Raw genomic sequence first — 13175 nt, 5'->3', positions numbered from 1 at the left:
AAATTTCTAGCACTTGCTGCAGACTTTAAAAAGTTGAACTGGTTATAAGCTGATGCAGAGTCATGTGCTCAAGCCTGCCAATAGCTGAAATAACAGCTCTAAATATGAACAGTCACCATTCATTTGAATGGGGTGTTAATGTTTATTATTATTAGGCTTAAAAGTTAACACTGCATTAACTTACTGAACATTGTAGGCAAAACAGCCAGCTGAAGATAGAAAAATACATGACATGGTGGTGAAAGATAAAAATTGAGAGGAAGTGTAAAAAGTTGAATTTAACACCAAATTAAGCAACAGCAAATTGTGAACTAATTGTATTATTCACTTTCATATTAAATTCAGTATGAAACAATTTTTAATTTATCTGAAGCTGCCGGAAAACCTCTAGTCTGCTGCCCTGGATTGCTAAGAAACCAGAGGCCTTGCTACAGAATTTGCGTCAAGCTTTCTACAGAGCTTTCACTTATAACATATAATGACTTTAGTGGGAGTTTGTCCGTATAAAGACCACAGGAATCTGCCAATGCATTTTACACATACATGCATATGAAAATGAAAACTTAACTTTGCAACCTTAACGATGCATTAAACTTGCCAGTCAATACAAAAGGTTGTAACAGCACGGTTAACTTGGCAACACTGCCCTGCGTGCTGTATGATGTACATCTTTTGGCACAATAATTCATGAACTCATTTGTTCCCAAAAATTTTCTTTGAGCCACTATATGATAGATTGACAGCTGAGCCTCTCCACCCCCTTTTTCTAGCTTTTCTCTGTTGGAGCACATAGTGTCTACACTGAAGCTGCAGCATGTTAAGTCAGACATATCCTAAGCTGAACTTAAAACTAAACAAACACACACTAAGCTAAGACACTCTATTCTTCAAGAGAGAAAATTCAGGTTCAGTGGATCCACAGAAGTTCACATCTGTCTGCTGTCGCAGCTGGATGGAGTTGCAGTGGCAAAGGGCACATTCCCTTTTATAGGCATACCTGGAGAACACAGAGGAATGCAGGGGGGAGCAGGAGGGGTGAGTGAGCTCTCTAACAGGCACTGCTACAAGAATGAATCCCATGAGTGGGACTTTGCAGAGTACACTTGAAGGTGGTGGCTATATATTTCTGGGAATAAGGAGCATCCTCTGATGCCATCAAAGGCTGAGCTGAGCACCATGAGCATACTGAAGAGAAGCTTGGGCTGGCAGCTGCTGCAGCTGCGTTGGAGGAGTTAGCTGCATGTACAATCAGCTACAGTCAGAGACACAACCAGAGGAAGGAGAGAAGGTGAGTGGCTTTCAAGGAGTCACTTGCTGATTCTTCTAAAGATGTCATAGCACATTTGCAGAAAGTCTGCAAGAGAATCATAGAATATCAGAGTTGGAAGGGACCTCAGGAGGTCATCTAGTCCAACCCCCTGCTCAAAGTAGGACCGATCCCCAACTAAATCATCCCAGCCAGGGCTTTGTCAAGCCTGACCTTAAAAATATCTAAGGAAGGAGATTCCAACACCTCCCAAGGTAACGCATTCCAGTGTTTCACCACCTTCCTAGTGAAAAAGTTTTTCCTAATATCCAACCTAAACCTCCCCCACTGCAACTTGACACCATTACTTCTTGTTCTGTCATCAGCTACCACTGAGAATAGTCTAGAGCCATCCTCTTTGGAACCCCTTTCAGGTAGTTGAAAGCAGCTATCAAATCCCCCCTCATTCTTCTCTTCCGTAGACTAAACATCCCCAGTTCCCTCAGCCTCTCCTCATAACTCATGTGTCCCAGTCCCCTAATCATTTTTGTTGCCCTCCGCTGGACTCTTTCCAATTTTTCCACATCCTTCTTGTAGTGTGGGGCCCAAAACTGGACACAGTTCTCCAAATGAGGCCTCACCAATGTCGAATAGAGGGGAAGGATCATGTCCCTCGACCTGCTGGCAATGCCCCTACTTATACATCCCAAAATGCCATTGGCCTTCTTGGCAACAAGGGCACACCGTTGACTCATATCCAGCTTCTCGTCCACTGTAACCCCTAGGTCCTTTTCTGTAGAACTGCTGCCGAGCTATTCCGTCCCTAGTCTGTAGCGGTGCATGGGGTTCTTCCGTCCTAAGTGCAGGACTCTGCACTTGTCCTTGTTGAACCTCATCAGATTTCTTTTGGCCCAATCCTCTAATTTGTCTAGGGCCCTCTGTATCCTATCCCTACCCTCCAGCGTATCTACCTCTCTTCCCAGTTTAGTGTCATCTGTAAATTTGCTGAGGGTGCAATCCACACCATCCTCCAGATCATTTATGAAGATATTGAACAAAACCGGCCTGAGGACCGACCCTTGGGGCACTCCACTTGATACCGGCTGCCAACTAGACATGGAGCCATTGATCACTACCCGTTGAGCCCGACAATCTAGCCAACTTTCTATCCACCTTATAGTCCATTCATCCAGCCCATACTACTATAACTTGCTGGCAAGAATACTGTGGGAGACTACTGTCATGCTTTGCTAAAGTCAAGGAACAACACGTCCACGGCTTTCCCCTCATCCACAGAGCCAGTTATAGAAGGCAATCAGATTAGTCAGACATGACTTGCCCTTGGTGAATCCATGCTGACTGTTCCTGATCATTTTCCTTTCCTCTAAGTGCTTCAGAATTGATTCCTCGAGGACCTGCTCCATGATTTTTCCAGGGACTGAGGTGAGGCTGACTGGCCTGTAGTTCTCAGAATCCTCCTTCTTCCCTTTTTTAGAGATGGGCACTACATTAGCCTTTTTCCAGTCGTCCGGGACTTCCACAGATCGCCATGAGTTTTCAAAGATAATGGCCAATGGCTCTGCAATCACATCCGCCAACTCCTTTAGCACTCTCGGATGCAGCGCATCTGGCCCCATGGACTTGTGCTCATCCAGTTTTTCTAAATAGTCCTGAACCACTTCTTTCTCCACAGAGGGCTGGTCACCTCCTCCCCATGCTGTGCTATCCAGTGCAGTAGTCTGGGAGCTGACCTTGTTCGTGAAGACAGAGGCAAAAAAAGCATTGAGTACATTAGCTTTTTCCATATCCTCTGTCACTAGGCTGCCTCCATCATTCAGTATGGGGCCCACACTTTCCTTGACTTTCTTCTTGTTGCTAGGGTTCCGAAGCCTCTTTCACCCACGATAATTGCCTTCCTCTGAACTGCCATCCTGAACTATTCTGAAGGCCCTTTAGGTTGGGAGACAGCAATAAGGTATACATTTGGAAATATCAAACAATCCATGAATAGTATGCATGAGTAATATGGCAGAATTATGTTGCTGCTAGAGCCTTATTTTTTTTTGAGATTTTAATTGAGCAGACTACTTATGAGTTTCCAGCAACTTTATAAAGCAAAATAAATTTGAGAAGTATTTTGCTAATGGACCTAATCTGATTCTTACTGTACTGCTGTTCGGTTTGCAGAGCTATCTGACTTGCAAGAGCCTGCATGCTCTATCAGCTTTAGAAGCAAAAGTTCTACATTTCCTAAACCCACACACACTAATCAGCTGCACACACATGCACAACACTTGCCTTGAAGTATATACTTGCAGACTTAGAAAATATTCTGCTGTACAAGCTTAATATGCAATTGTTTAATGGTTCTAGCAGTTAAAAAAGAGTTTGACTTTTTCAAAATCATACATTAGTCTTCAACAAGGACTATTCCCATACCAAGTTTCAAAGTTCTGCCATTTTGCAGTAGCTTTGTTTTAAAAAAAGTGGTTACTTTTTAAATTTTTTAAAAAAGGAAAGGAGAAGTTACTAGTAATTCTGCTTCTTGGAAGTTATCTCAAGGGATTATCAATTTTAGGCTTTATGCAATCAGTGAGGCAGGATGGAACGTCTGTACCTGAAGGATTTTTTGCACTGAGAATGGTAGGTCAGCACAAGACAACCCACTTTCTTCTGGCTGCATGCCAACTACCACCGCCCTTAAATTCTCTAGCCAATTCCTGAACTGTGTGGGAAGTAACAGCTTCCCATACACACCAGTTATAACAGCGAACTCTAAAAATGACAAGAACTCACACTGGAAAACCTGTTAAGTTTATATGGTTAAATATTAAAAGAATCAAACTATGACTCCATTCTTTTGTGTGTTATAATCCGGTTTCTGATCATATTAGTGCCATTGTTTGATTCAGCGCGCAAGTCAGACCCTTTTACCATGAACAAAGCAAGTATTCCATGGATCTGTCACTATAGCCCAAATTTTGATTTCAGTTACAACAATGTAAAACCAGAAACCACTGGAATAAAGCCACTGATGTCAGGATCTAGCTGGTGTAACAGAGCAAGCCAAAATACCAAAGAATGAAACACTGAGGCTATAACGCAACAGGGCTGAAAAAAAGACCAATAATACTGAGTGTGGAGCAAAAACATACTGCTGCCAAACAAAAAAAGATTACTGGAGTGAAGGCCAGTGGTAGGACAAAACCAATTTAAAGGCTCTAGCACTCTGGGACCAGGTAACCCAGAACACCAAGAGAGACAAACAATTACCAGGAAGTTTAACACTGATCAGAAGAAGGAGGGGTGGGGGTGGAGAGAAGGTCAGAAAAGACTACACATAGCACTGTCAGAGCAGATGTATGAACCACAGCTGAACAGAAGGAGAGGGGAGGGGATCCCTCTTGCAGGAGGAGTTCATTGCCAGACTGTAGCTGAGAATGACTTGGCTGGAAGGTTCCAGGAACCGAAGCAGTGCTGCTGCTGGTACACAACTAATAAGTGAGGCTGAAGGCCTCCTGCAGAGCTTCTCTTTGGCCTCAGAGGACTAAAAACGTTTGCACTAGGGAAATTCTGCCACTTTTTATATTGCCACCATGGAATCCAAGTGCAATAGGATTGCCATGCAATGATCCTGCAATGCCCAGGATGGCATCTTTAAAGAAACATATACCATCCCAAGCTGGATAATGGCTGAAGAGATTTTGTTGATACTTTAAAAAATTCACAATGCAAGGAAGATTTCTGTGCAGAAGCTGAATGTTCCAGAAATTCTGAGTTTGTGGAAACAGATTTATTATGAAAACTGTTTTCCAACCTTAGTTATAAAGTTGGCAATCAAGCAAAATGTTCAGTTGAATGGAGACAAGCTGGACTGGGAACTGAGCTAAGGTAGATAATAGGTGCTGAAGGGAGGAATAACCTCAGCTCCCTAGTAACTTACCAGCTGAAGGATCTGGAAGTTACTGTGGGAGAGTTTCACTGAAACTAATCCGCTCAAAGCACTGCAGCAGAAAGATCAGAGGATCATTTTAAGAGAACTCAAGTCCCAAAGCTGAGCACTGTATTTAAGCAAAAACTCAGTTCAAATAAGTATTTATTTATTTATTGGGGGCAGGGGAAATTTTTAAAGCTACAGCTGTTTGGTAATATGTTAATTACTGGTCAGAGGGCAGGAGTCCATGGAGTAATCTGTATTATTGCATTTTTAAAATGTGTTAAGGAATGCCTAGTGCAAAGTACAGGTGACCCTTTTTATCAATGTATCCAAAAGGATATGGCATATAAAAGCTGTGGCCGGGATCCCTTTTTTGGGAGGAGGAAATCCAAAAGAGTGGGTGGGATTTCAGAGACCATCCATGACCCATACTATCTGCTCCATAGGATAGCCTCTTAGTTCCTTTTCTTGCCTTGGATTTATTTAAAATGTACCTCTGGTTCCTACCCTAATGAACTATTTCAAAAATGGCAATAGGCAAAAGAACTAAGTTCCTGGGCAGGTGACTGAAGCAAACAGTATACAAATAAGTACATGCGATACTTACATTTGCTCCTGGGGAATGAAGTGAGATGAAGATAAAAGCATTAAAAAAATCAAATAAAGCAAAAACCAACGACAGGCCATTGGGTTGAGTGACATCCTCCTACTTTTAAAGTGTTTCATGTTCATATGCTTTAAAGAATAAATGCTTCCACTTACACTGGGGACAGCAGAACTTTTCTTACGTTCAGGAATATCAGCCTTATTTGGATTGTTAGCATTTCCAAGCATAGGGCTAGCTGGAGCAATTCCTCTTCCCCCAGCAGCACTACTGCTAGATTTCCGTGTCTGAATTCCATCTTCTTTCAGGTCACTGTCTGTAGTGCTAGTCTGGCTTCTTTTAGGATACGCCACTACTGGAGGGATAGATGGTCCAGCTAAAAAACAAAACAAAACTTTTTTTTTCCCAAATGTGGAGGTTATCAAGTTTGTTATTCATTATGCAAATACATTTATATGCACATATCTTAAAAGTCAAAATAAATGAAACAACGGTCAGAGGATCATAAGAACATAAGAAGGGCCATACTGGGTCAGACTAAAGGTCCATCTAGCCTGATATCATGTCTTCTGACAGTGGTCAATGCCTGGTGCCCAGAGGGAATGAACAGAACAGGTAATCATCAAGTGATCCATTTCCCTCTTGCCCATTCTCAGCCTCCAACAAACAGAAGATAGGGACACCATCCCTGCCCATCCTGGCTAACAGCCACTGATGCACCTATCCTCCATGAATTTATCTAGTTCTTTTTGAACCCTGTTATAGTCTTGGCCTCCACAACATCCTCTGGCAAAGAGTTTCACAGGTTGACTGTGTGTTGTGTGAAGAAATACTTCCTTTTGTCGGTTTTAAACCTGCTGCCTATTAATTTTATTTGGTGACCTCTAGTTCTTGTGTTCTGAGAAGGAGTAAACAACATTTATTTACTTTCTCCACACCAGTCAGGATTTTATAGACCTCGATCATATCCCCCCTTAGTCTCTTTTCCAAGCTGAAAAGTCCCACTCTTATTAATCTCCCTTCATACGGAAGCCATTCCATACCTAATTATTTTTTGTTGCCCTTTTCTGAATCTTTTCCAATTCCAATATATCCTTTTTGAGATGGGGTGACCACATCTGCACGCAGTATTCAAGATGTGGGAATACCATGGATTTATATAAAGGCAATATGATATTTTCGGTCTTATTATTTGTCCCTTTCTTAATGATTCCCAATGTTCCCTTGCCAGCGGAAGTAGCTGGGCAGCTGTGGGAAGGGGGAGGAGTTGGGGGGTGGCCCATAGCTGTTGAGCAGCTCTGGGGTCCCTCTGCCGCTGCCAGCAGCAGGGGGCCCCTGGCTGCCAGCAGCAGTGGCTGGGCAGTTTGGGATTGCCCTGCCACCACTGGCCAGTCAGTTGCAGGGCCCCCCAATGTCACAGAGGTCACTGAAAGTCATGGATTCAGTGACTTCTGCGACAATCTTAGCCTTACTCATGTCCATTCCATTGTAGGTGTGCGCGCTCGCCACATGCACCGGTGCAGGAAGTCTTTCCCTCAGTGGTATCCATAGGGGACCGGCTCTGAAGCCCTCTGGAGCGGTGCACATATGCACCGGTATAGGGGGTACTGCTGGCTTCCCCCACTCCCTTAGTTCCTTCTTGACAGAAATCTGGCAGAGGGGAAAGAGGGTGCGTCATGGAATGGACATAAGCAACATATCTCAAAGAACAACAGTTATGAAAGGTAACCGTCTTATCTTCAAGTGCTTGCTCATGTCCATTCCATTGTAGATGATTCCCAAGCAGTACCACTGGAGGCGGGTAGAAGTTCATGGATGTGTTGATTGCAACACAGCACTGCCAAATCCAGTATGAATCATCTCTGGCTTGCTGGGTGATGGCGTAATGCATCGTGAACGTGTGTACTGAAGACCATGTCGCGGCCCTGCAGACGTCCTGGGTAGGGACATGTGCCAGGGAGGCAGCTGAAGACACCTGAGCCCCAGTTGAGTGGGCCATCACTATCGGTGGAGGCACAGCCTGTGCCAACTTGTAACAAGTACGAATGCAGGCGGTGATCCAATTGGAAATCCTCTTAGAGGACACCGGAAGACCCTTCATCCTGTCAGCTCTCACGATGAAGAGCTGGGTCGATCTGAGGAAGGGCTTGCGGCATTCCAGGTAGAAAGCCAAGGCACGCCTGACAGCTAGAGTGTGCAGCTGCCTCTCCTCATTGGTTGTGTGAGGCTTTGGACAGAACGTCGTGAGGAAGATATCCTGGTTGACAAGAAAGTGTGACACCACCTTTGGCAGGAATGCAGGATGGGGCCCCAGCTGAATCTTGTCCTTGTAGAATAAGATGTACGGGCGCTCCAAAGTGAGGGCTTTAATCTCGGAGACACATCTCAACAAGGTAATAGCTACAAGGAGTGCAACCTTCCAAGATAAGTGGGAAAGGGAACAAGAAGTCATAGGCTCAAAGGGCAGACCCGTGAGCCTGGAGAGGACCAGGTTGAGGTCCCATTGGGATACCGGGTCCCGGATTGGCGGAAAGAGTCTTTCAAGTCCTTTCAGGAACCTGATCAAAGTCTCATGCAAGAACACCAAACTACCCGGGATGCGAGGTGGAAGGCCAATATGGCTGCCAGGTTCACCTTGATCAAAGAGAAGGCGAGGCCTTGGTGCTTTAAGTGAAGCAGATAATTCAGGATGGACTGCAGAGATGACTGGGTCGGGGAGATATTTTGCTCTGATGCACAGCAGGAGAAACGCTTCCACTTTGCCAGGTAAGCTGCTCTGGTGGAGGGCTTTCTGCTCTCCAAGAAAACTTGCCTGTTCCTCTGGATTCAGTCACCCAGTATCCAAGTTGTGAGGTGGTGAGAGACACCACAAACCACATGGATGGGTCCGAGCTCCTTGACGTTTGTATGTAATACGAGCTCCTCTCGAGACCATAACCCCTGAGTCTGTAGTGTACTGAGATGTGCACCCCAATCTAGGTCGGACACATCTGAAATCAGGGAGACTATGGGTCGGTTGCAGGCTCGCGAACGGCATCCCTTCCAACACCAGAATTGGGTTGGACCACCACTGCAGGGAGGTAAGTACCCATGGCAGGATCGTCATGACCGTGTCCAGGTGATGCCTAGTCAGGGAGTAGACGGACGCCAGCCACATCTGGAGGGGACGCAGCTCGAGTCTCACATTTCGGACAACGTACGCGCATGCTGCCATGTGCCCCAATAGTCTGAGCCAGACCCAGGCAGTGGTGAGCAGATGGGCAGTGACGCTGACAATCAGATCTGACATTTTCCTGAACCTGGCCTCTGGCAGGAATGCTCTCGCTTGGGCAGAGTAGAATACTTCTCTGATAAACGAACAAAAATCAATGCTGATCCCGGTCCAACAGATAGTTTATCAACAGGCTCAGAGCTTGACACGTGGCTCGCAATGTCTCAACGTTGTGCTGGACCTGAACTGGCCCTTGATGAGCCAGTCATCGAGGTATGGGCAAATCTGGATACCCTGACCTCCGAGGTAGGCCTCCACCACCGACATGCACTTCATAAACACCCTTGGTGCCATTGATAGGCCAAAAGGGAGCACTGCGAATTGCTAGTGGGCAGTCTCAACTATGAAACGTAGGATCCGTCTGTGTCCGTGAAATATCGATATGGGAAAGTAAGCGTCTCTCAGGTCAAGGGTGGCGTACCAGTCTCCCGGATCCAGGGAAGGAATGATGGAGGCCAAGGAGACCATGAGGAACTTCAAATTCTTGAGATGCTTGTTGAGGCTCCGCAGGTCGAGGATGGGGCACAGACACAACCCCCCCTCGGCTTTTGGTGTAAAGAAATAGTGGGAGTAAAACCCATTCCCCCGCAAATGCAGAGGGAGTTCCTCCACGGCTCCCAACCACAGAAAGCCTTGCACCTCCTGAGTGAGCAGATACTCATGAGAAGGATTCCTGAAGAGGGACGAGGAGGGAGGGTGGGAAAGGGGGGATAGAAATAAACTAGAGGTTATATCTCCCTGCTACCGTGCTGAGGACCCACTGGTCCGATGTTAGAGAGGTCCAGGTAGGGAGGAAGGGGGACAAATGGTTGGGAAATGACTGGGGTGCTAGATCCAGGACACAGGCTGGAAGGCGCAGGACACAGGCTCGAGCGCACCCTCAAAATGCCTGCTTGTTACCCGGTTAGTTATGGGTAGAGCTCGAGTGAGCTAAGGTGGCCGGCCTATGACCTTGCCAGCGCTTATAGCCCCAAGAAGGGCTCTGATTGAGGTTGGCTCCTGAACCTGTGGGGCTGTTGCAGCTTAAACTGCTTCCTTCACAGCTCCGGCATGTAAAGGCTCAGGGAGCACAAGATAGCCCTAGAATCTTTCAGGCCATTTAATTTACTGTCTCTTCCAAAAGAGTGCCAGGCCATTGAATGGGAAGTCCTCGATGGATTGCTGAACCTCCATTGACAGGCCCCACGACTGCAACCAGGATGCACACCGCAGAGAAATGGCCGAAGCCATTGCCCAGGCCGTAGAATCTGCCGCATATGAGGCCGCTTGGAGGGCTGCCCAGATCAAAGCGCTGCATCTATGATAGCCAGGAATTCCTTCTTGGGCTCCTCTGGCAGCAAATCCACAAACTCTGCCATCGACTGCCAAATATTAAAATCATAACAGACAAGTAAGGCCTGATAGTTGGCCACTCTCAGCTAGAGGACGGACACAGAATAAATCTTTCTCCCAAAGAGATCAAGCCTCTTTGCCTCCTTTTTCTTAGAAGTTGATCTGGGTTGGCTCTGTCTATCACGCCCATTGGCTGCCAACACAACCAGTGAGCTTGGGGCAGGGTGGGTATAAAGATACTCATATCCCTTAGCGGGGACGTAGTATTTTCTTTCTGCCCACTTGGAGATGGAGGACAGGGAGGAGGGTGTCTGCCACAAGGCCTTAGTAATTTTAACCACTCCCTCATGCACCAGCAATGCCACCTTGGAGGGGGCTGCTGAACTTAGCACATCGAACAGGGAGCCCAAGGGCTCCGCCCGTTCCTTGGCTTCCAGCCCCAGGTTTGATACGACTCTCTTCAAAAGCTCCTGGTGGGCCCTGGCATCATCCTGGGGGATCGTGTGAGAGGACCCCGCTATCGCCTCATTGGGCGAAGATGATGATGAGGCAGGTACAGGTGGATCTGCCAACTCCACCACTTCTGCTAGGGGAGCCTCGTCTGAGGCTGGCTGACCGTGGGGAGCTGCTCTGACTCTGCGTCCAAGTCAGGGGGTGGGTGGGAGACTGTCACTGACTGTCTATCAGATGCCCGAGACCAACCTATGCCCCTGCGATGAGTGGGGAAACCCCCAAGGATTCCATAGTTCCCAGGGGGCTGGCCTCTGGCAGCCAAGAGGGGAATGCTGATGGCCCCAGTGGGTGGCCTTGGGCTGCAGGCAGGTTCTCCAAAGTGTCCAAACCTGAGGAGGGAGAGACTTATCTGGGGGACCAGAACGGTACTGAGGCTGCCTGTGTACCCCAATCTCGTTGGCTCTGCCCATGGACCTCCACTGGGGACCTGTACGGGGGTGATGGGTCTCGGTGCTGTGACCCCAGTGACCAGCGTCGGCATTTGGCTATGGTATTGCAGCAATAGATGCCTCGTGCTTAGAGAGCGGTGCCGCTCCATATACTGTGAGCTGGAACAGAAGTGAAAAGACTGATGTCTCGGAGACCGCCAATGGGCCCATGGTGATCCATACCAGGCCGGCAATCCAGTGACATGGCTCCAGGGACTGGCGCCGTGGGCTGGGAGAGTGGCTTGGATGCTCCCGGAACCAGTGACAGGTGCCACGCTTCTGTAGGTCTGTGCCAGACTGCTGGCAATTGACACCTAGAGCCTGAGGAACACTGCCTGGAGTCTGGGGACCGACACTGGGAACTCTGGCAGGCAAGCCAACCTGTGTCCAAAGGCTGGTGGCCCTGTTCAGGTGACCGCTAGCAGGGCACTCCCTGACGTGGGGAGCAGTGCCGTACTGATGGAGACCGCTGGAAGGATCCCAGGGCAGGTTTGCCCCTCGAACGATGCACCTCAGTGGCCAGGTGGGCTGCACAGGAAGGGACAGTATGTCCATAGCGGCCTGAAAGGCCTCCAGCATGGATGGCACTGCCAGGTGTTGAGTGCCTCTGCTGCTTCCTGGGGTGGTGGGTGGGTTTTGAAGCGGCCTTGACAGCTCAACAGGAGTCAGAGCCTGGCCACCATCCAGAGGGGAAGAGCTACCCCGCATGGGTCTTCGCTCTCCGGCTCTCTCTTTCCCTTTATAGGACCATAGGAAAACATCCCCTCCCGGCCTTTCTTTGCTTTTTAGCCAGTACCGGGGAGGGGGATCAGCGCCAGTCAGAATTTGGTGCCGGCAGCGCACTCTGCACTGAGGCTACAGTGCTTGGAGCAGAGTCCGATCTCGTCGACTCTGAGGCTAGTGTGGGGGCCGACTCCATAAGGATCGCTCAGAGACAAATGTCCTGCTCCTTCCTGGTTCGCGGCCTGAAGCTCTTGCAAATGCAAGATTTGTTGCTCGTGTGGGTTTCCCCTAAACACTTCAGGCACCTTCTATGGGGATCACTGACTGGCATAGGTTTGTGCAACAGTCACAAGGTTTGAAGCCTGGAGCATGCCCCGTCCCTAGGCTAAGTCCCATATGGAACTAGCTATTTCTAACTTAACACTAAGGGAACTATTAGCTGCACAACTTTAAACAACTATACACAACAAATTCACTGTTAGACACAGTAGAGATAGGAAAGTGTGCCAAAGCAAGGAGATGTTCTAGCACTGTCATTGACGGTAAGGAGGAACCGAGAGAGGGGGAAGCGGGCGGTGCCCCTTATACCAGCGCATATGCGTGCCACTTCAGAGGGTGCCAAAGCCAGTCCCCTCGGATACCACTGAAGGAAAAACTTCCGGCTCCAGTACATGTGGTGAGCACACACACAGACAATGGAATGGACATGAGCAAGCACTCGAAGAACTTTTCCAAACTTCTGAATATGAACAACCTCTGCCTTTTAAAAAATGCGTAAAAACCTTGAGTTGCTCACAAACAAAGTCAATTTTTAAAATGTTAATAAGTTGGAGATTTAAGCTAACTCTTAAAGCTCCCTTTAGCACAATTTTCCACCAAAGATACAGAATTTGTATACATTTTCTCTGGTACAAGGACAGATGGGTGGTGAACATAAAACTATTTAAATTCTTTACTTGGAGATGTCAGGTAGAAGATAGATGTTGGATAGAAGGCTGGCTATATTGTCGGGCTCAACGGGTAGTGATCAATGGCTCCATGTCTAGTTGGCAGCCGGTATCAAGTGGAGTGCCCCAAGGGTCGGTCCTCGGGCTGGTTTTGTTCAATATCTTCATAAATGA

At 47.5% G+C, this 13175-nt stretch overlaps 1 protein-coding gene across 16 annotated transcripts in view; it reads right to left on the bottom strand.

Annotated features, from left to right (window-relative positions):
- Window positions 1-13175, bottom strand: part of MARK3 (microtubule affinity regulating kinase 3) — a 112744-nt gene that overhangs the window by 24187 nt on the left and 75382 nt on the right. For all 16 annotated transcript variants that reach the window (XM_048855360.2, XM_048855365.2, XM_048855362.2 and 13 more), the window contains one exon: window positions 5946-6163. In XM_048855360.2, coding sequence (XP_048711317.1) covers window positions 5946-6163 — 218 coding nt within the window. The remainder of the gene's footprint in view (window positions 1-5945; window positions 6164-13175) is intronic.

The sequence above is a fragment of the Caretta caretta genome, chromosome 6, assembly GCF_965140235.1.
Source record: "Caretta caretta isolate rCarCar2 chromosome 6, rCarCar1.hap1, whole genome shotgun sequence".
Lineage (NCBI taxonomy): Eukaryota > Metazoa > Chordata > Testudines > Cheloniidae > Caretta > Caretta caretta.
This window is presented reverse-complemented; position numbering and strand designations above follow the sequence as displayed.